Genomic DNA, 22,448 nt, shown 5'->3' with positions numbered 1-22,448 from the left:
TTGTTTCGACAGTGATAGTGGGATGGACTGCCACATAGAATCATAGAATTTACAGTGCAGGAGGCCATTCGGCCCATCGAGTCTGCACCGGGCCTTACAAAGAGCACCCTACTGAAGCCCACGTATCTACCCTATCCCAGTAACCCCCACTTAACATTTTTTGGACACGAAGGACAATTTAGCATGGCCAATCCACCTAACCCGCACATCTTCGGACTGTGGGAGGAAACCAGAGCACCCGGAGGAAACCCACGCAGACACGGTGAGAACGTGCAGACTCTGCACAGACAGTGACCCAAGCCGGCAATCAAACCCGGGACCCTGGAGCTGTGAAGCAACTGTGCTAACCACTATGCTACCGTGCTGCCACAGACTGGTTGGACTGAATGTCTTGCCTGTGCTTTCAATTTTAGGCAAAATCACTGCACCAAACGATGTTGGAACTTGGGCAGGGTCCAGAATTTGCAGTCCCTGGCTTCCCAAGGCTGCTTTTTGGTTTTTCAGGCTCATTTTTCATTTTCACATCAGGGGTTCAGGATACTATTCTTTCTCAATTCCTTGGTATTTTCTCTCAAATTTGAATTTTAAATGCAGCTCCCAATTTACGATAATAAACGAAGATCAGATTAATCTCAAATTCCAACTATTTGATTCAATGAAACAGAAACCGCAGGGCAATAGAGAAAGAGCACGGATATAAGTCTACAGAAAGAGTTTAACATAAGGAATGAGATCAAAACTGCAATCTGATCAAGAATTTCAAATATCAGCTAATTAATCTTCAATGACAACGTAGATGAGTGTTTCCTGACAGTGATGGATAGTTACCATCTCGGCAGAAATAGCAGTTCGAAGTACCAAGTTATGGAACAGAATTTAATAAAACAGAACCATGAGATAATGGTCTCCCACCTCTCTCCACATTGGGGTGGGAGGGAGACTTTCACACACAATACACTGCTGTCCACCAGTGCCGGGCACTCCCAAGGTGCAAACCCACTCCAGTTAAATCCAGGCCCGGACACAGTTATAGGCAGATTTCCCATGGCCCGGAGCCAGGGCCTAGTGAGAAGCTAAGGAAGGAAACTAACTGATGTGCTGCCTAGGTCAGTCATGTGTGAAGAAGATGTGCCTTCCTGGTACAGAACTAATTTAATAATAATAATCTTTATTAGCGTCACAAGTAGGCTTACATTAACACTGCAATGAAGTTACTGTGAAAATCCCCTAATCGCCACATTACGGCCACATTAGGGCGCCTGTTCAGGTACACAGAGGGAGAAGTCAGAATGTCCAATTTACCTAACTAGCACGTCTTTCGGGACTTGTGAGAGTACCCAGCGGAAACCCATGCAGACATGGGGAGAATGTGCAGACTACGCACAGTGACCCAAGCCGGGAATCGAACCTGGGACGCTGGCGCTGTGAAGCAACAATGCTAACCACTGTGCTACCTTGCCTGCTTAAACAAAAACTAGAGGTCTTAATAGCATTGTGAGCCCATCGGAGAAGCATAGAACTCAGCCAACTCTGCCCAACAAGCCTCGATATAATTTCAGGGGTGAAAGAAAGCTGATATTGTGAAGTCACAAATCGAATGAACCAAATTAGAAGTGGCAATACATTCATCCGGATTTACATTCTTAACTTCTGTTACTTTCTGGTTAATACGCACAGGCAACATACAGAAAGCCGTGCCCCCTACCGGTCTGAACAGATCTCAACTGCTTGTGGAGTATCGAGCCAGCGAGAACAGCAGAAGTGCCGATAACAGTGCACCCAAACTCGTGTCCTTACATGATGCCGCCTCCACTCGCTCCCATACCGACTCCTCCCCCACTAACTGATTATTGCAATATTCACTGCCCAGTAGTAGTTAATTGAATTCAGGATGGCCAGCATCACGCCCCCCCCCCCCCCCCCCCCCACCCCCCAACTCCAGCAGCACCTTTTCATCCTTGGGGCTTTACCCGCCCGGGGTTTTACCAGCCCAAACAAATCCAGAGATCTCCGGAGCCACCCCAAATTCAGTTCATGCAGCTGCGCCCACTCCACCTGGATACCCAAATATCGAAAGCTCCCTCCCACCACCTTGAACGGCATCTGCCCCCTCACCTGGATCGCAAAGATCTCACTCTTACCCATATTCAATTTGTATCGCGAAAACCGGCCGAATTCCTCTAATATCCCCATAATCCCTCCAATTCCCCCCAGTGGCTCCGATATGTACAGAAGCAGATCGCCCGCGTAGAGCGAGACCCTGTGTTCCACCTGCCCCCCCCCCCTCCCCTCGTACTGTCACCTGCCAGACCCTCGATGCTCTCAATGCTAATGCTAACGGCTCTATAGCCCAGGCAAACAACAGTGGGGAAAGTGGACATCTCTGTCTCGTCCCCCAGTGCATCCTGAAATAATCTGATCTCATCCGATTTGCCCACACACTCACCACCGGTGCCTGGTATTGCAACCGGACCCAGTCCACAAATCCCTGCCCAAACCCAAACTGCGCCAGGACCTCCCGTAAGTATTCCCACTCCACCCTATCAAAGACTTTCACTGCGTCCATGACCACCGCCACCTCAACCTCGCATCTGGAGGCATCATAATTACATTGAGCAACCTCCTAATGTTGGTCGCCAAGTGCCGCCATTTAACGAATCCCATCTGGTTCTCGCCTATTACCCCTGGGACATATTCTTCGATCCTTGTGGCCAGAATCTTTGCCAATAGTTTGGCATCCATATTTAACAGGGAGATCAGCCTATACAACCCACAGTTTTCCGGATCCTTATCCCGTTTTAAAATGAGGGAGATCAATACCTGTGACAACATTGGGGGGGGGGGGGGTGTTGCACTCCCAACTCCTTTGCTTCATTGAAGGCCCTTACCAACAGTGATCACAACACCCCCGAAAACTTCTTAGAAAATTCCACCGGGTAGCCTTACCGGATTGCATTGCCTCCAACCCCTCCACTACTTCTACAAGCCCAATTGGGGCCCCCAGGCCCTCCACCAGCTCTTCATCAACATTCGGGAACTCCAACCCTCCCAGAATCCGCCTCATCCCCTCTTCGCCGGCTGGGGGTTCCGACTTATACAATTTGCTACAAAACTCCCTAAACACCCCATTCACCCCCGCTTTGTCAAGACCATGTTCCCACCTGTGTCCTTCATATTCCCAATCTCTCTCGCCACCTCCTGCTTCCTCAACTGGTGCGCTAACATCCTGCTCGCTTTCTAACCATACTCATATACCACCCCTCTCACCCTTTGCAGCTGCCCTACCACCTTACCCGTGGGTAACAACCCAAATTCCATTTGCAGCCTCTGGTGTTCCTTTAACAGCCCTTCCTCCGGGGCCTCTGCATATCTCCTGTCCACCTGCAGGATTTCCTCCACTAGTCTTTCTATCTCCACCAGCTCCGCCTTCTCCCTGTGTGCCTGAATCAAAATAAACTCCCCCCTCACAACTGCTTTCAGTGCCTCCCAAACCGTACTTGCCGAAATCTTCCCCGTGTATTAATCTCAACATCCTCACCCGCTCACACATCTCTTCCTCTGCTAACAGTCCCACATCCCCATCCCTCACTTGCTCACTCATAAATCCATCCAGTGCGGGGCATGATCCGACACCACTATTGCGGAATGCTCGACATCTACCATCCCTGTCAACAATGTCTTATCCGCCACAAAAAAATCTATTCCGGAGTACACCTTGAGCACGTGGGAGTAAAACGAAAATTCTTTCGCCCTCCGCCTCACAAATCTCCACGGATCTATGGGCAGCACGGTAGCATAGTGGTTAGCACAATTGCTTCACTGCTCCAGGGTCCCAGGTTCGATTCCCGGCTTGGGCCACTGTCTGCGGAGTCTGCACATTCTCCCCGTGTGTGCGTGGGTTTCCTCCAGGTGCTCCGGTTTCCTCCCACAGTCCAAAGATGTGCAGGTTAGGTGGATTGGCCGTGCTAATAAGTGTCCAAAAATGCCCTTTAGTGTTAGGTGGGGTTACTGGGTTATGGGGATAGGGTGAAGGTGTGGGCTGGGGTAGGGTGCTCTTTCCAAGAGCCGGTGCAGACTCGATGGGCCGAATGGCCTCCTTTTACACTGTAAATTCTATGAAATCTTACCCCCCCCCCCCCCCATCCCATGTGCTCCATGAACCCCTGAAGCTCCTTAGCTGTAGCCGACACGCTCCCTGACCTCGAGCTTGACCGGTCCTATATCAGATCCAGGACCGTATTAAAGCCCACTCCCATAATCAGCCGATAGGAGTCCAGGTCTGGATTCTTCCCCAGCACCCGCTCATAAATTGCACATCGTCCCAGTTCGGGGCAGAGGGGTTGTCTACCTTCCCCCTGAGCCCGCCACTATATTTCCCACTTCGAACGACACTCGCTTATTGACCACAATCGCCACTCCCTTTGTTTTAAAATCCAACCCCGAATGAAATACTTGCCCCACTCTCAGCCTAATCTGATCCCCCACCTTCAGGTGTGTCTCTTGTAGCATGGCCACATCCGCCGTCAATCGCTTTAAGTGTGAGAACACACTTTTAACTGGCCCATTCAATCCTCGCACATTCCAGGTGACCAGCCTGGTCGGGAGGCACCCTTTCCCCCCTTCCCTCGCCACCCCCCCCCCCCCCCAACCCTCTTTCCCCATCCCCCCGCCGACCAACCAAGTTCCCTCCTGTGCCAGCCTCCAGTCCATGTCCCACACCTCCCCAGGTCCACCCTCGGGCGCCTGCCATCGATCCTCCTGCCCTTACACTTTAAATATCCTTCCCCTGTCAGCAGTACCTCCCCTCCCACCCCCCCCCCCCCCCGCCGATACCCAGCAACAACCCCCCCCCCCACCCCACCCCCACTGACCTTCCACTCACCCCCACAATTTCAACAAAGTTGATCATTTTAGCACATCCCATTTTTCATGCTGCAAGGGTTTCACTTGACACGTAATAAGAGAAAGTGTCTTTATTTGATGGTGGGCTAATATACCTATCAGGAGGTGTTTTCTATAAACACTGTCAAACGCTAGTTTTTCAATGCAGCCTTCTAACAGAAAGGGGACAGGCAGGCAGTCAACAGCAACATAATCTTGACTCGCCGGGACTGTGAAAACGGAACATCAGTCAGTCAGTAAGACCGCTCACGATGCTGATCCTTTCTACAATATGTTTACGTTTAGAAATCCAGAGCTTATAAACTTCCCAATGCCCATTCCCATGTAAGCACAGGAGATACAACACCTGCACTTGCACCTTCCCCCTTACCTAGCCTCCAGGGACTGTAGGCGAGATTAATTTTCAATAAGTTAAATTGCGTCAAGAAGTGTGAATTTTCATTTTATAATAAATATACAATCTTTGGTACCTGCGCTATCTAAAGAAGGAAACATTAAAAATGATCAACACAATTACAGAAGATAATGTTACGACGTGGCTGCATCAGTGGGAATAGAACATAGAACATTACAGCGCAGTACAGGCCCTTCGGCCCTCGATGTTGCGCCGACCTGTTAAACCCCTCTAAAGCCCATCTACACTATTCCCTTATCGTCCATATGTCTATCCAATGACCATTTGAATGCCCTTAGTGTTGGCGAGTCCACTACTGTTGCAGGCAGGGCAATGAAAAAGGGACTCAAGAAGCAGTCCCCGGAAATAAATATTGTGACCCCTATGCTGAGCATGTCGAACCTACAGCCCCTGCCTACCTGGCTGCCACGGAGATCCTCAGGCTAGCTGGCAACGCTGCCCAGAACAACACGACCGGCATCATCCCGTCACCTGCAGTTCACCATCTGCAAAGACGAGGCGCTCACTAAGACTCTGGGAGGGCTGACCATAGCCCAGGGCAGGTTCCTGCCCAACATCCAGGCCTTGCAGCTGCCCAAGAAAACTGGACACCCAGGGGCAACAGGGTGGTGCAGTGGGTTAGCCCTGTGCCTCACGGCGCCGAGGTCCCAGGTTCAATCTTGGCTCTGGGTCACTGTCTGTGTGGAGTTTGCACATTCTCCCTGTGTTTGCGTGGGTTTCGCCCCCACAACCCAAAGATGTGCAGGGTAGGTGGATTGGCCACACTAAATTGCCCCTTAATTGAAAGAAATGAATTGGGTACTCTAAATTTTTTTTTTTTATAAATTTAGATTACCCAATTATTTTTTCTATTAAGGGGCAATTTAGCGTGGCCAATCCGCCTACTCTGCACATTTTTGGGTTGTGGGGGCGAAACCCCCGCAGACACGGGGAGAATGTGCAAACTCCACCCAGAGGATCGAACCTGGGACCTCAGCGCCGTGAGGCGGTTGTGCTAACCACTAGGCCACCGTGCTGCCCTGGGTACTCTAAATTTTTAATTAAAAAAAAAGAAAACTGGACACCCCGGCAACGCACAAGGACTAAATCAGGAAAGAAAACAGACAGCGGGAGGACGGGCATCTGTGATTAGGGGAGCTACAGCAGCAACTTGGGAGAGACGGAATCTGTGATGGGATGAGCAGCTCCTCACAGATCCTGTGCTTCGTGCTCCTCCAATCAAAATACATGGGGCTGGCATTTCTTCAGTGTTCTGCCCTCATCGTTGAGTTTTTCTGGATGATTTACGGAGGTTTCCAGGGCGAATCTGAACCCTGGACCTAGTAATACATTGGAAACCATATTTCAGTTGGCTTAACAAACTGAAGCAGCAGATAACCTGCTAGACTCAGTAGTACAAGCTAATAAAAAATAATCTGTTATTGTCACAAGTATGAAGATACTGTGAAAAGCCCCGAGTCGCCACATTCCGGCGCCTGTTCGGAGAAGCTGGTACGGGAATCAAACCCGCGCTGCTGGCATTGTTCTGCATCACAAACCAGCTGTCAGAAGATTCTAATCCTAGGATAACCATCCAGACAAGACCAAATGATGACTGTGGGTTTTGCCTGTACTGGACTTAGTAATTAAGGAAAGACCAAACCCAGGTTTCAGCTTTAAGAACTTGGCCAGGTAGATAGGGGAGAACCAGCACGCTTAGCTGATATGCTGAGGTGACTGCAAATAGGCTAGAATCATTATTGGCAGACAGAATGCAAGGGTCAATACAGTCGGGCCGACAGCCAAACTCCAGACATGCAGGGAGACTCGTGGTTAGTTAGTCAGGGTAAGAATAGGGAACTAGATGTTAGGATTGCTTAATTTAATCAATCAAGATTAGGAGGAAGGGGGAGAAACAGTTTAATGCATCTAAACTGTGTTTTAAACTAATTACCAGCTAAGGATCATGTGAGTTTCCACTGATGAAAGGGGTCAGTTCCGAATGTCTGTAGTGAGAACCTAGGACCAACACTTGGGAGGCAAGTAGAAGATCCCGAGTCCGGAAATCAGTCTACCAGCCGAACTGGGAGGCTGATCAACTCCACGTAATGGGTAGTGTTGCTCTGTCCAAGAAGTAAGCTTGTGCATTATAGTTTCTGCATTCTGCCCAATAAACCGGTCATATTTTAAACATAAAATTATAGAGTGGTATTTTCTCTGGTGCAATTGCGCGCGACCTGGGGCTTGTCACCTCACACAGGTCTTTCTTCCTGGACTACGAGTGAAATAGGTGCAACATCATAGCAATAAAACAGGAAAATGGCAAAGGCTGAAACCTTAAAATAAAAATAATATTAGTGTATCTGAAGACAGATTGTTTGAACCTTTGCAAGATTCTACCATTTCAATGGACATAGAAGATCCTATGGCTCTTTTAAAAGAGCAGGCAGCTTCAACCATTGACCTATCCACATCAATCTCTCCACCAACATCAATTGAAAAGATTATTTGTCTCACTGACCCAGGAATCTTGCCATGCACAAACTGACAATTATTACATTTCAAAAGTATAATCGCTGTCATGGGCTTTGGAAGATCTCGAGAATATAAGGCGCCCCAAGATGCAAGCTTCTTGTTCTGCCAAAAACATTTGGCAAGCTTCCCAGCTGAGAGGGAACTAGTTAAACTACAATATGTGGAAATCCTGAGGAGATTGTGGGACTGGATAAGAAACTGGACAAAAAAGGATAGGAAACGGTGTACTCGCGAGAGGCATGGCATTATATGTAGTAAGTTAGAACTGATTACAGAAACCTTTGCTCCGATCCTGCACTGCAGGGAGATAGGAAAAAATTGTTAGCTTGCTAAATTTTCCAAAAAAAAAAACACGGAAATAATAGAGAGAAATGCAATTGGGGTCTTGTGAAAAGGTTCATAGTTATGCCGGTAATCAGCAAAAGGAACTTAATACCGGCAAATGCAAAGCAATGAACACTGGAAGAAAGGATGACATTTGAAGGTATTCAATGGAAGCAGAGAGGCAGCAGAGAAACAGCCAGTGGGGTAACAACTTAACATTGAGAAAATGAGAAAGTAAGAAATAATTAAAAGGCAAATCGAATATTGAGACAGATAGAAGACAGGGATCAATCCACACATGCCACGCTAAGGCTCCAGAAAGCACTCTCAGGCTTTACTTTCAACACTGTTAAACCGACTGGCAGCCACACTTCTGAAGAATTAAATTGCATTTATTTAGTGCCTTTCACAACCACAGGATGTCCCAAAGCATTTATACAATCAAAGTACTCTCACTGTTGTAATGGAGGAAACAAGTCTGCCAATGTGTAAACTCCTGGAAACAACCATGTGATAATGACCAGATAATATCTTTTGTCATGTTAATTGAGGGATAAACATTGGCCTGGACACTGGGGATAACCCCCTTGCTCGTCTTCACATCCATCTCAGAGATCTTTTACATCCACCTCAGAGATCTTTTACACCCACCTCAGAGATCTGATGGACCTCACTTTAATGTCTCATCCGAAAGATGGAAAAGAAAATCTCCTTACTCGCTGGGTGATAAAACCTTGGGATGATCCAGCACACAAGACATTGTGGAGCTGAAGATTCGGTTGGATGTTCATTGGGTGAGTTGAAATGATCGAGTGAGCAGCACGGTGGCACAGTGATTAGCACTGCAGCCTCACAGTGCCAGAGATCCAGGTTCAATTCCTGCCTTGGGTGACTATGTGGAGTTTTCACGTTCTCCCCCTGTGTGTGTGGGTTTCCTCCGGTGCTCCGGTTTCCTCCCACAGTCCAAAGACGTGCAAGATAGTTGGAGTTACGGGGTTACAGGGATAGGGCGGGGGGAGTGAGTCGAGGTAGGGTGCTCTTTCAGATGGTCGGTGCAGATCCGATGGGCTGAATGGCCTCCTTCTGCATTGTAGGGATTCAACAGATTAAATGTGGTTGTTTTTTCCTCATCCCCTGGCTGTTTTATGTTTTTATAGTTATTATTATTTACGAGAAATGAAATGAAAATCGCTTATTGTCACAAGTAGGCTTCAATGAAGTTACTGTGAAAAGCCCCTAGTCGCCACATTCCGGCGCCTGTTCGGAGAGGCTGGTACGGGAATCGCCTGCTTCGTCTGCTTTAAAAGCCAGTGATTTAGCCCAGTGAGCTAAACCAGCCCCTGAACAAACCAACTTCATTCTCTTTCTCACCAGCATTGCTTCAAGGCAAGGTTTTTCTGCTGGAATCAGCACCCCCTGCAATTCTGTGCTGGCACAAAGGCTTTCTTTTTTTTTTAAACTTCCCTGCTCTTCGCAGAATTCCGTGCCTGAGCTGGAAGCTCAGAATTGTCGATCGCCTCCAGAGGGGCCATAGAGAGACAAAACAAAAACATCTCTATTGTCGCCTGCTGAAAAGTTCTCTTTTAAATGAGGCATTTCAGGGCAGATTTAATTTTGTCACTCATGCACTTCAAGTGCTTTCAGCCATTCTTAACAAGGCCACGTGTGACCACCATTGCCACCCCATTCACAGTCAGGTTTGTGCAGCTGCCTCACAAATAAGGAACTCAACTGTATTCAGCTATTGTCTGTGTGCAAGTCCCTTTTATTTCCATGTATAAAATATCTAGGTGAAATAAGCCAGAGAAAACTTGTACCAAATTTAATTCCAATGCATTCTTGAGCATAGTTGAAGATATCCAGTTATACCACAAAATTACATTTCATCTGATCCTTTAAAATCCCTATTTAATGAGGAACATTCCACTGCTCAATTTAAATATAACAGAATGCAGAGCCTTTACCTTTCAAGCTACCCTAGTGCCATGGCAGGATCCATGGTGCATATACAATAAGACTGGCAGGGTTTATAGTATATGTACAACAAGAATATGGAAACTCAGATTTAAATAACAGTACAGAAAGTCAAAAGTCACATTTGAAGAATATCAGGTTACCTCGAATAGGTTTTCATAACTTACCTGGCTTCAAACAAGCAGTGATAACATGGGATTATACTATCCTTGGTCACGTCTTTTATCATAGTCGTAGAGTTTTACAGCACAGAAAGAGGCCCTTCAGCCCATTGTGTCTGTGCCAACCATCAAACATCTATTCATTCTATCTATTCAAATCCCATTTTCCACCACTTGGTCTGTACCCTTGTATGCAATGGCATTTCAAGTGCTCATCTAAATACTGCTTAAATGTTGTGAGGGTTCCCACCTCGACCTCACTTTCAGCCAGTGAGTTCCAGATTCCCATCACCCTCTGGGTGAAAAAGATTTTCCTCAAATCTACTCCAAATCTCCTGCACCTTTCCTTAAATCTATGCCACCTGGTTATTGAACCCTCGTCGAAGGGGAACAGATTCTTCCCATCTATGTCCCTAATAATTTTGTGCACCTCTATCAACTTCCCCCCTCGGCTTGCTCTGCTCCAAGGAAAACAACCCCAGCCTAGCCAGTATCTCACCATAGTTGAAATGCTCCAGCCCAGGCAACATCCTCGTGAATCTCCTTCTGCACCCTTTCTAGTAGGGCAGCACAGTGGTTAGGCATGTTGCTTTACAGCTCTAGGGTCCCAGGTTCGATTCCCGACCTGGGTCACTGTCTGTGCGGAGTCTGCTCTTCTCCCAGTGTCTGCGTGGGTTTCCTCCGGGTGCTCCAATTTCCTCCCACAACTCACGAAAGACGCACTATTAGATCATTTAGACATTCTGAATTCTCCCTCTGCGTACCCGAACAGGCGCAGGAATATGGCGACTAGGTTTTTCCACAATAACTTAATTGCAGTGTTAATGTAAGTCTGCTTGTGACAATAAAGATTATTATATTATTATAGTACAATAACATCCTGGATCATATTTGATCAACGATTTGGAATAGGAATCACTGTAGACTGACCATGTTCTATAAAATGTAGAGTAGACTGGAGGGAATTGTCCAGCAGCAATGACAAGACAGGAGGCAGTCATCCACGCAAACTACAAAGACCATTTGTTTCCCAGACCATGCATCAACAATCTTTCTTCTTAAGGACAATACCCCAATGGAACAAGATGCCCAAGTAAATAGTCACAGTGCCATAGCTGGAAATCAAGACCCATCTTTAGGTTATTTCACTTTGTTTTTAATCAGGACTACCATCCTTGCAGCTCACCTTTGGCAAAGTTAGCGCTACCCAGGTAAATCTTGGCGGAACGCAGATATTAGTCTGTGATATCAAGACAACTCGACCAGAAGCACACAAGAACAGAATGATTCAGTCGCACGTATATTTCATGACTTTATAGGTGTTTCACCTCCACATCCAAACCTACCATAGGCCATCCTGGAACGGTGAGATTGTGCAGTGCAAAGGTCCACTGCAAACTTACTGCCCTGCGTGAGAGAGTCTCGAGATAAGACACTTCCTAACTTCCCAATGCCGTTGAAACCTCATTCAGAGATGTCACATCTCGTTCCATGTATGTAACACTCAAATATTTTCTCAAGCAACATCCATTATTTTGATGCATTGCACTCTGGGGGCAGGGGAGGAAGGGTGGAGAGAAGAATAAGCACCTTTGTGTGTAATACAGTATTACCTTGCTTATTTAAAATCTCTGGATAGTCTTTTAAATTTGACAGTTGTTAACTCGCCCTGACTTGATCCAATGCAGGGTGAACACAAAACACTGCATTTAAGTGGCCCAACATTTAAAAAAAACAAGACTGAAAAATCACTTCCCTCAATTAAAAATAAACAGCCCTCCACATCCCCAAACATCTCTCTGGGCAGAAATAAATAAAACACTTACCACCTTCTCAGCTTCTTCTGTGATTATCAGAAATAGCCTCATCCATTTAAACACAACCACAGTGCCTTTTCCCCAAAAAGGAGGTGACTCTTTCATTTATATTTTTTAATTGGAATGCAAACCAGGCGAGAAACTTTCTTAAACCTGCACCTCAGGAGTGAGTGTGAGGCGCCTTTGTCTGCCTCAGACCCGCCATGATTAACAACATCAAACTCCCAGTGAGAGAGAGAGAGCGACAGGGGCCACCCTGCTCTCCCCCCCTCCACCTCCTCCCTCAGCCGCGGGGGGCGCCGGGAGCTGTAGTCGCCGGCGTCCCCTCTTCCGCCGGACGCCCGGCGGGGGAGTGGGCAACGTGGGACGACAACTCCCGCCCTGCCTTGCGGCGCCGCCGTGCCGGCGCACGCGCACTCCCTCTGGCCGGCCGCATTTGAACCCTGACATTTGACCTGGTGCCCAGGGAAGGGGGTGGGGGGAAGGAAGCTCCCTCCCACCACCTCCATGGAAACGGTTCTGGCCGCTTGAAGGGGGAAAATGAAGCTGGTAAGCATTCTCTTTAAAAAATAAAAAAGCCTGCTTTATTTTGTGTAAGGAGTGATTGAGGTAGTTGCCTCATGCAGGCCTGCCTATCTGTGGCGTTCTTGTGAGTGGAGGTAAAGTCCAGCTAGGAGCAAGAGGGCATGCAGTCCAGTAGGAGTTTACCAGAGTTCAGCATGAGTTATATGTACAATATTGTGCCTGTGTGTGGTCATCTTGCGATTGGGGGGGGGAGAGAAAATGCTTCTTTACTCAAATTAATGTCTGGGATGATCTGCTGGGAATTTTCCAGGTACCTCTGGTCGCTCTGGTATATGTCAATCAGCAGGGCTTAGCCTCAATTGAAAGGCCTTTTCTCCATCCTGAGTTTTATAAGACAAAGGAGCAGAGTTGGGCCATTTGTCCCATCGAGTTCGCTCCGCCATTCAATCATGGCTGAAATGTTTCTCATCCCCCATTCTCCTGCCTTCTCCCCATAACCCCTGATCACCTAGCCCTGCTGGTTTAGCACACTGGGCTAAATCGCTGGCTTTTAAAGCAGACCAAGGCAGCACGGTTCAATTCCAGTGCCTGCCTCCCCGAACAGGCACCGGAATGTGGTGACTAGGGGCTTTTCACAGTAACATCATTGAAGCCTACTTGTGACAATAAGCGATTTTCATTTCATTTCATTGTGGGGCTGGTTTAGCACACTGGGCTAAATCGCTGGCTTTTAAAGCAGGCCAGCAGCACGGTTCAATTCCCATACCAGCCTCCCCCAACACGTGCCGAAATGTGGCGACTAGGCGCTTGTCACAGTAACTTCACTGAAGCCTACTTGTAACAATAAGTGATTTTCATTTCATTTTACATTTCATTCATAACCCCTGATCACCTCATTAATCAAGAACCTTGCTATCTCTGTGTGAAAGGCATTCTGTGATTTGGCCTCCACGGCCTTCTGTGGGCAATGAGTTCCACAGGTTCATCACCCTCTGCCTGAAGAAATTCCTCCTCATCTGCGTTTTAAAGGATCGTCCCTTCAGTCTGAGGCTGTGCCCTACAAGTGGAACATCCTCTCCACGTTCACTTTATCTTGGTATCCTGTCAGTTTCAATGAGATTCCCCCCTCATCCTTCTAAACTCCAATGAGTACAGACCCAGAGTCCTCAACTGCATCCATCCACATTGATAAGGATGAAGAAGGTGCCCCAATTCATCCATACAGAAGAGCATAAACTACTCCCATCACAGTATCTGACTGTTTCTTATTAAATTTATATTTTGGCTCCTTCCCTGCTGTCAATGACAAAATGTATTTATGTAGCAACTTTCACGATATTAGATTTTACAAAGCGGACTTTATCGGTGCAGGATTTTTGTGACACAGTCACTGTTATAACGAGGGAAATGGATCAGCCAAGTTGTGCACAGCAAGCTCCCACCAACAGCAATCTCATGAAATGTCACCACAGCACCAGAGGTCCATAGGCTGCTCTCCCATTTGAAAGAGAGAGCTGCCTTGTGCTGATTTAACCTGCGGATCACCATGCCTTAGGTGAGGGACAAGCTTGGAGAATGCAGAGCTTTCATGGTAACCTCAGCCGGTAGGGAATTGAACCCGAGCTATTAATGTCGCTGTGCATCACATACCAACTGTCTAGCCAGCTGAGCTCACCGACCTCCTTACTGCAATGTCATAATGGCCAGATAAGAGCATAAAAAATCGAAGTGGGAGTGGGTCATAAGCTTGTTGATCCTGCCCTTCTTTCAATATGATCATGGCTGTTTTAGGTGTTTTTTATTCACTTTATGGGATGTGGATGTCGCTGGTTAGGCCAGCATTTATTGCCCGTCCCTTGTTGTCCTTCAGAATGTGGTGGTGAGTTGCCTTGAACCGCTGCAGTCCTTGAGGTGTAGGTATACCCACTATCCCGTGAGGGAGAGAGTTCCAGGATGTTGCCCCAGTGACTGAAGGAACGGCGATAATGTAAGCCTACTTGTGACAATAACAAAGCTTATTATTTGCTTATATTTCCAAGTAAGGGTGGTGGGGTTCCCAGGTATCTGCTGCTCTTGTCCTTCTAGATGGTAGTGGTCGTGGGTTTGGAAGGTACTGTCTAAGGAACCTTGGCGAGTTCCTGCAGTGCATCTTGTAGATGGTACACACAGCTACCACTGTTCGACGGTGGTGGAGGGATTGAATGTTTGTGGAAGGCGGAGCAATCAAGCTTTGTCCTCGATGGTGTCGAGCTTCTTGAGTGTTGTTGGAGCTGCACTCATCCAGGCAAGTATTCCATTACGCTCCTGACTTGTGCCTTGTATGTGGTGGACAGGCTTGGGGGTCAGGAGGTGTGTTACTCGCAGTAGGATTCCTCGTCTCTAACCTGCCCCGGTAGCCACAGTATCAATATGGCTAGTTCAGTTCAGTTTCTGATCAATGGTAACCCCCCAGGATATTGTTTGTGGGCGATTCAGCGATGGTAATGCCATTGAATGTCGAGGGCTGGTGGTTAGATGGTGGTTGTATGAGATGGTCATTGCCTGGCACTCGTGTGGCGCGAATGTAACTTGCCACTTGTCAGCCCAAGTCTGGATATTGTCCAGGTCTTGCTGTATTTGTACATGGACTGCTTCATTATCTGAGGAGTTGCGAATGGTGCTGAACATTGTGCAATCATCCGAAATCATCCCCACTTCTGACCACATGATGGGAGGAAGGTCATTGATGAAGCAGCTGAAGATGGTTGGGCCTAGGACAGTACCCTGAGGAACTTCTGCAGTGATGTCTTGGATCTGAGATGACTGACCTCCAACCACCACAACCATCTTCCTTTGTGCCAGGTATGACTACAACCAGCGGAGAGTTTCCCCCCTGATTCCCATTGATTCCAGTTTAGCTAGGGCTCCTTGATGTTGGTGAAGGGATACATTTTGACCAGCACGCTCCACGTTCCACACTGCTGGCCTTACTATTAGCTGTATAGGACATGGTGTGGAATACCCTTGATTAACTACTCATTCTTGCGAGCTCACTAACTGGACTAGCCATATAAATACTGTGGCTGCAAAAGTAGGTCAGAGGCTAAGAATCCTGCAGCGAGTAACTCAATCTCCTGACTCAGCAAAGCTCCTTGGGTAGCACCTTCCAAACCCACGACCGCTACCATCTGGAAGGACAAGAGAAGCAGATACATGGGAACCTCACCACCTGGAGTTTCCCCTCCAAGTCATTCACTATCCTGACGGGAATATATCGCCGTTCCTTCACTGGGTCAAAATCCTCGAACTCCCTCCCTAAGAGCATAGTGGGTGACCTACACCACACACGCTGTAGCGGTTCAAGATGGCAGCTCACCACCACCTTCGCAAGGGCAATTGGGGGTGGGCAACAAATGCTAGCCTAGCCGGTGACGCCCCAATCCCGTAAAGGTGAATTTTAAACAAACGTAATAAATTGGCTCTTTGACCAAGCTTTTGGTCCACTCTTCTAATATTTCCTCCTTTGGCTTGGTGTCCATTTTTCTTTCTACTTCTGTAACGTGCTTGTGTAAATTCAGATTGGATGGTGATTCCTGCAAGTGATCACATGCCCACTGAGAAAGGACAGGATCAATATCCTGGAAAATTCAACCTTTTAAGGAGACCGGTTTAGGAATGGAAACTCCAACTAGCTGGAATCTATTTTGTTTTATAAAATCTATTATAACTTACAAGTTGCTGCATCAAATAGGGGGCTTAATTCCGGGAATTCCAATATGTGATGTGGTCACTTTAATTGGAGAATACTTTCTCTTACTATTGCTTCCCTGAGTTTTTAATTGTTTCATTGAATGTGAGTGACTAGAGGCTTTTCACAGTCCGTGTGGAGTTTGCACATTCTCCCCGTGTCTGCTTGGGTTTCACCCCCAAAACCCAAAGATGTGCAGAGTAGGTGGATTGGCCACGCTAAATTGCCCCTTAATTGGAAAAAATAATTGGGTACTCTAAATTTATATATTTTAAAAAAAGATGGTGGGGAGCTGCCTTCGTGAACCGCTGCAGCCCATTTGGGACACATACACCCCAGTGCTTTTTGGGAGGAAGCTTGGCGATTTGGACTCGGCCACAATGAAGGAATGGTAATACAATTCCAAGTCGGGAAGGTGTGTGACTTGGAGGGGGACTTGCAGGTGGCGGAATTCCCATACATCTGTTGCCCTTGTCCTTCGAGGTGATAGAGATCGTAGGTTTGGAAAGTGCTGTTGAAGGAGATTTGGTGAGTTGCTGCAGGGCATTTTGTTATATGGTACACATTGTGTGGCAGTGGTGGAGGGAGTGGATATTTAACCATTTATGAATCTCCTCAAAACATCCCTAAAGAGACTAAACACATCTTCCGACTAGTTGAAGTCCTTGACTGGTAACTGACCAAAATGGAAAAGATTTATTCAGAAAGGCATAGAACACATTTGAGAGACTTTGTTGAGGGCAGGCAGAGGTGAAGTTGAGGCATTGGATGGAGCACACAAAACACCAAGCTCCTCATCTGCCCAACCCTTCGAGCACTAACTGGCCCTGGTGTAGCAATCTGCAGACACTTATCAGCCATCTCGGAACCCATTGAACTGGAGTAGAAGCAAATCACCCTGGGTCCAGATTGATGCCTAAGAAGAAGGAATGTTTAAGGGTTAGATGGGGTGTTAATGAATTGGCCTCTGACCTGCTCTTGTAGCCACAGTATTTATATGGGTGCTCCAGTTAAGTTTCGGGTCAATGGTAACCCCATGATGCTGCTGTTGGGGGATTCAGCAATGGTAATGCCATTGAATTTCAAGTGGAGATGGTTAGATTCTCCCTCGTTGGGAATCGTTATTGCCTGAAACTTGAGTTGTGCAATTTACTTGGCAATTATCTAGTAGTCCAAGCCTGAATGTTGTCCAACTGGGCATTGCCCAGTTATCCAGCTGACAGAGAAAACGCTGATATCCTTCAAGGTGAGGAAACCGCTGCAAGCTCAGCTTCCGATTTTAACACATCAGACTTGCATGTGGTCAGGGTCTGCTTCAGTATCTGAGGACTGGGGAATGGTACTGAACCCTGTGTGCATGTGCGCCTGCGTGTTTCCGTGAGCAGTAAAACCCTGTTCTTTTGCTTCTTTCCTCAGTACTGCTTGGCTGGTCATCCGACATTACCATGCAATGTCCTGAAGTTCAAGTCCACCACCATCATGCTCGACTGTGGGTTAGACATGACCTCAGCTCTCCACTTCTTGCCTTTGCCGCTTGTCCACAGGTAAGTTTCTCCCATTGGATATTCCAATCTTTCTAGATAACATTTAAAATCGTAAATGACACAGGCTCCAGCGATAATCATTTTGTCAAATATACCACCCAGTCCAAAGATGTGCAGATTAGGTGGGTTGGCCATGATAAATTGCCACTTGGTGTCCAAAAGGTTGGGTGGGGTTACTGGGTTATGGGGATAGGGTGGAGTCGTGGGATTAAGTAGGGTGCTCTTTCCAAGGGCCGGTGCAGACCCGATGGACGGAATGGCCTCCTTCTGCACTGTAAATTCTATGTTTTTTTTAAATAAATTTAGTGTATCCAATTATTTTTTTTTCCAATTAAGGGGCAATTTAGCGAGGCCAATCCACCTACCCTGCACATCTTTGGGTTGTGGGGGCGAAACCCACGCAAACACGGGGAGAATGTGCAAACTCCACACGGACAGTGACCCAGAGCCGGGATCGAACCTGGGACCTCGGCGCCGTGAGGCAACAGGGCTAACCCGCTGTGCCACCGTGCTGCCCCGTAAATTCTATGGTTACCGCCCGATGTAAGATTGCAAGGGACATACCATAAGCATCCCATGTTAAAGCCTTAGTTCCGGCTGAATTGGTATACTGATAAAAATCAGACTCTGATAAACAAATATCAGCCCATGTTCCTGCTGCTGATCACTGCAGCTACAGGACAATGCTACAGGCCTCTTTAATCTCAAAATGTCTGTAAATTCTGCCTCGCATCCAGCCACCACACCCCAAAACACATCCTGCACCTACCTGATGTTGCTGCTGTGCCAGTAGGATTGTGCTGTGTGGATATAATACCCTTGAATTTGCAAGAGCTGGAAAGTTCAGTCCTTTGGAACAGCAGCACATCTGATCAGAGTTGTGTTGGGGGTGGGCAGGGGTGGAAATTGAAGAAGAATAGTTCCATTGGAGGGAGGGAATGAGTGCCAGTGAGACCTAGAGGGTTTATGAGTGGTAACATGAACGGCAGCAGCAAGTACATGTACCGGCACAAAATGGGAGGCCGGACGAATAGAATCGGTAGAGTGCGGAAGGAGGCAATTCGGCTCATCGAGTCTGCAACAATCCTCTGAAAGAGTGCCCTCCCCATAACCCCACCTAACCTGCACATCTTTGGACGCTAAGGGACAATTTAGCATGGCCAATCCACCTAACCTGCACATCTTTGGACTGTGGGAGGAAACCGGAGCATCTGGAGGAAACCCACACAGACACAGTGCAAGACCGTCGCCCAAGGCCGGAATTGGACCTGGGTCTCTGGCACTGAGAAGCAGCAGTGCTAACCACTGTGCCGCCCCTTGTTCTATATAACCTCAGACGCGAGTGGGGAATAGTGACTGTCAAACAAATCAACAGTGAAGTGAAATAATTTAAAGTATCTGCATTGGGATGGAATTCCTACAAAGGAAATAATGGAAAATCTCTGCAATTTCTAGTCACTCCACAATCAATATACAGTGACCAGTGATCTGGAACCTAGAAAAGGGGAAAGGGGCCCGGTGTGTGAATTTCTGTGGCTTCTAGCATAGTGTACAATGCTAATTGTGATTCTGTGATTGGACAACACCTACTAAACCTGGTTGTGTGAAGAACTGCACTGAAAAGCATTTTTATATTATTAGTCAGGCTCGCAGTGTGGCTCCCTTACACGTACATGGGAAGTCATGTATATTCACACAGTGGGCCCTGTCCTTTGCAGACAAAAAAGACACCTTTCCAACGAAACAGAAGCTTGGGTAATAGCCATTCCCTGGTTCATCCCCCAAGTCAATCAGTCAACCTGATTAGTTTGAATTGGAACAAAGCTGGGCAGTTAACTGTTCCATGTTGCATTCTCCATGGCAACACATCACCAATCAGAGTCCACTGGCAATCCAGCACTGTCTTCCCATGTGGTATAAATTGTTATTGCGTTATAGTTGGCAAATTCTTGCAAACTATCCCGGTGAATGCAAGTTGGCGAGCCTCTTTTTTTTTTATCATGTCGATGAAAATAGTTTGATTGGGGTAAAGGTTTTTTTTTAACCATGTTTGTTTTTTTTCTCTCCAAGCCCGAGACTTTCTAAGCTGCCAGGCTGGATTTCAAAAGATGGAAACACCATGCTAGAAAAGGTATGATCGAACGAAAGCTATTTACTGTACAAATGTGAGAAATTCACTCTGAATGCTGGTCACAATTATTCACACGCTTCTGTAGGAAACATTTTTCTGTTTCTTAATTTTGGTGAGAAGTTTTGTTGTTTCTCTCTCTCTCTCTCCATCTCTATCTCTCCTGCTCTCCCTCCCTGATGTCTCCTCTGATGTGTATCATTTCCATTAAAGTGTGTTCCTATCCCGTTAGTGACCACTAAAATAGACAACGTTTGAAATCCCACTTAGCCACTTGGAGAAGTTTTCACGGGCTTCCATGGTTTTAAACAAATCCCAAAGTAAAACAATCTACAATACCTATCTTATATTCTAAACTTCAAAATTCACATGAGGTTAATATGAGTTAAAAGGAAAACCGTGGGGGAACACACCACACTGCGCATTAAATGGCAGACGTGACAAAGTCAGATCCCACAGATTTCTCAGCAGCTCGTCCTAACGCCAGTGACCACTGAGAGTCGCCAAAATCTCGTTAAAATTTGTTATATATGTGGGCTATTAGGGTAGCGCGGTGGCGCAGTGGTTAGTGCTGCTGCCTCACGGCGCCGAGGTCCTAGGTTCGATCCCGACTCTAGGACACTGTCCGCGTGGACTTTGCGTGGGTTTCGTCCCCACAACGCAAAGATGTGCAGGCTAAGTGAATTGGCCACATTAAATTGCCCCTTAATTGGAAAAAATTAATTGGGTACTCTAAATTTATTTTAAAAAAGATATGTGGGCTATTGTCATTGTGTGCAATGTCTCTTTAAGAATGGAGTCACATGTCCTATATGGCGTCATCGGCTACTTCCCTGGCTTCTGCAGGAGGCAAGTGTCAAACCTTGTACAGTGAAGACCTACTCAATAAACCTCTGTTAATCTTGCATCAAACCCACGTGCTACAGCACTCTATTTCTTTTGTATTGTTAGTCTAAAGCAGGGGTGGGCAAACTACGGCCCGCGGGCCGCATGCGGCCCGCCAAAGGTATTTCTGCGGCCCACCAAGTCATTAAAAAAAAAAAAAAAAATTTAAAAAATTTTTTTTTTTTTTTTTTAAGGTTAATGGGGGGGAGGCTGTTGGGTTACTTATTGGTATAGGGTGGATACGTTGACTTGAGTAGGGTGATCATTGCTCGGCACAACGTCGAGGGCCGAAGGGCCTGTTCTGTGCTGTACTGTTCTATGTTCTATATGAGGCGCCCAGAATCATAACCGGGTGAAGTAATTATTTTACTTAATATACTATGCGGCCCTTTGTGAATTGTGAATTTCTGAATGTGGCCCTTGCACGGAAAAGTTTGCCCACCCCTGGTCTAAAGAAACAACAGTTTACAAAAAGAAAACGGGCAACAAGTAACAGATCAGAAGAAAGAAAAAAAAACATTTTTTTTTAAATCGCTGGAGTGGAGCAGCTTCAACAGATCAATTGATCAACTGATTAACAAAAGGTCAGAAATTGCTGGCATGGGAGCCAATAAGGTTTTGGGGCAAAAACTCAAAGGAAGAGCCCGTACTGATTTTAAAATGGCAATTCGAGGAGTTTTGCTGCGGGGCTTGCAACATGCAGTACAGTCAGACACTGAGATAGGGCAGAGCACAAAAGGTCATCATAGCTTGCATGAAAGTAAAGCTGGTGCAAGTTAAAGTTGTTACAAATTGGTAATTGACCTGGAATGAACTAGACCACTGAATGAAGCGAATGGATCGAGCATTCCGATACCGTGAAAAATGGTGGTAAGTATTGGCGCGATGGGACCTTTTGATGACAACTAATTGGAAATCATGTTCAGAGAGATTCCATTATTATATTTTAGCCAACAAAATATTGGAAGAGAGGGCAGCACGGTGGCCTAGTGGTTAGCACAACAGCCTCACGGCGCTGAGGTCCCAGGTTCGATCCCGGCTCTGGGTCACTGTCCGTGTGGAGTTTGCACATTCTCCCCGTGTCTGCGTGGGTTTCGCCCCCACAACCCAAAAATGTGCAGAGTAGGTGGATTGGCCACGCTAAATTGCCCCTTAATTGGAAAAAATAATTGGGTAATCTAAATTTATAAAAAAAAAAAAAATATTGGAAGAGATTAAGGCCCCCTGCATTCTTAAGTACAATCGGAAGCAAAACTTTTAATTTGCTGAGAAGCTTAGTTCAGCCCAAGCAACCTGGGGATAAGCTATCATGAACTGGTGACAATATTAGAAGAGCATTATTCAACAAAGCGCTTGATTATTGCGGCAAGATTTGGATTTCTTTGAAGGAATCAGCTATAAGGGGAAAATATTGCGCAGTTCTTTGCAACCCTCGAGCAACTTGCAGAGTTTTGTAAATTTGGTGATTCATTAGACGACACAATTGGAGATCACTTAGTGTGTGGTTTGAAAAATTAACCATTCGAAGAAGG

The 22,448-nt window shown here is 46.7% G+C and overlaps 2 protein-coding genes across 9 annotated transcripts in view; one reads left to right on the top strand and one right to left on the bottom strand.

Moving 5' to 3' along the window:
• LOC119976029 (homeobox-containing protein 1-like) overlaps nt 1-12,395 on the bottom strand; it is a 54,072-nt gene extending 41,677 nt beyond the window's left edge. For 6 of the 8 annotated variants that reach the window (XM_038816163.1, XM_038816109.1, XM_038816120.1 and 3 more), the window contains exon 1: nt 12,117-12,395. The gene's annotated coding sequence lies outside the window, so the exon portion shown is untranslated. The remainder of the gene's footprint in view (nt 1-12,116) is intronic. The other 2 variants (XM_038816137.1, XM_038816153.1) reach the window with 1 other exon arrangement.
• A 172-nt stretch (nt 12,396-12,567) lies between these two features.
• ints9 (integrator complex subunit 9) overlaps nt 12,568-22,448 on the top strand; it is a 49,727-nt gene continuing 39,846 nt past the window's right edge. Inside the window, exons 1-3 of the mRNA XM_038816096.1 lie at nt 12,568-12,656; nt 17,776-17,903; nt 19,974-20,034. Coding sequence (XP_038672024.1) covers nt 12,648-12,656; nt 17,776-17,903; nt 19,974-20,034 — 198 coding nt within the window. The 5' untranslated portion in view covers nt 12,568-12,647. The remainder of the gene's footprint in view (nt 12,657-17,775; nt 17,904-19,973; nt 20,035-22,448) is intronic.

The sequence above is a fragment of the Scyliorhinus canicula genome, chromosome 1, assembly GCF_902713615.1.
Source record: "Scyliorhinus canicula chromosome 1, sScyCan1.1, whole genome shotgun sequence".
Taxonomy (NCBI): Eukaryota; Metazoa; Chordata; class Chondrichthyes; order Carcharhiniformes; family Scyliorhinidae; genus Scyliorhinus; species Scyliorhinus canicula.
Note: the sequence above shows the minus strand (reverse complement) of the source record. Positions and strands in the feature narration are given on the sequence as shown.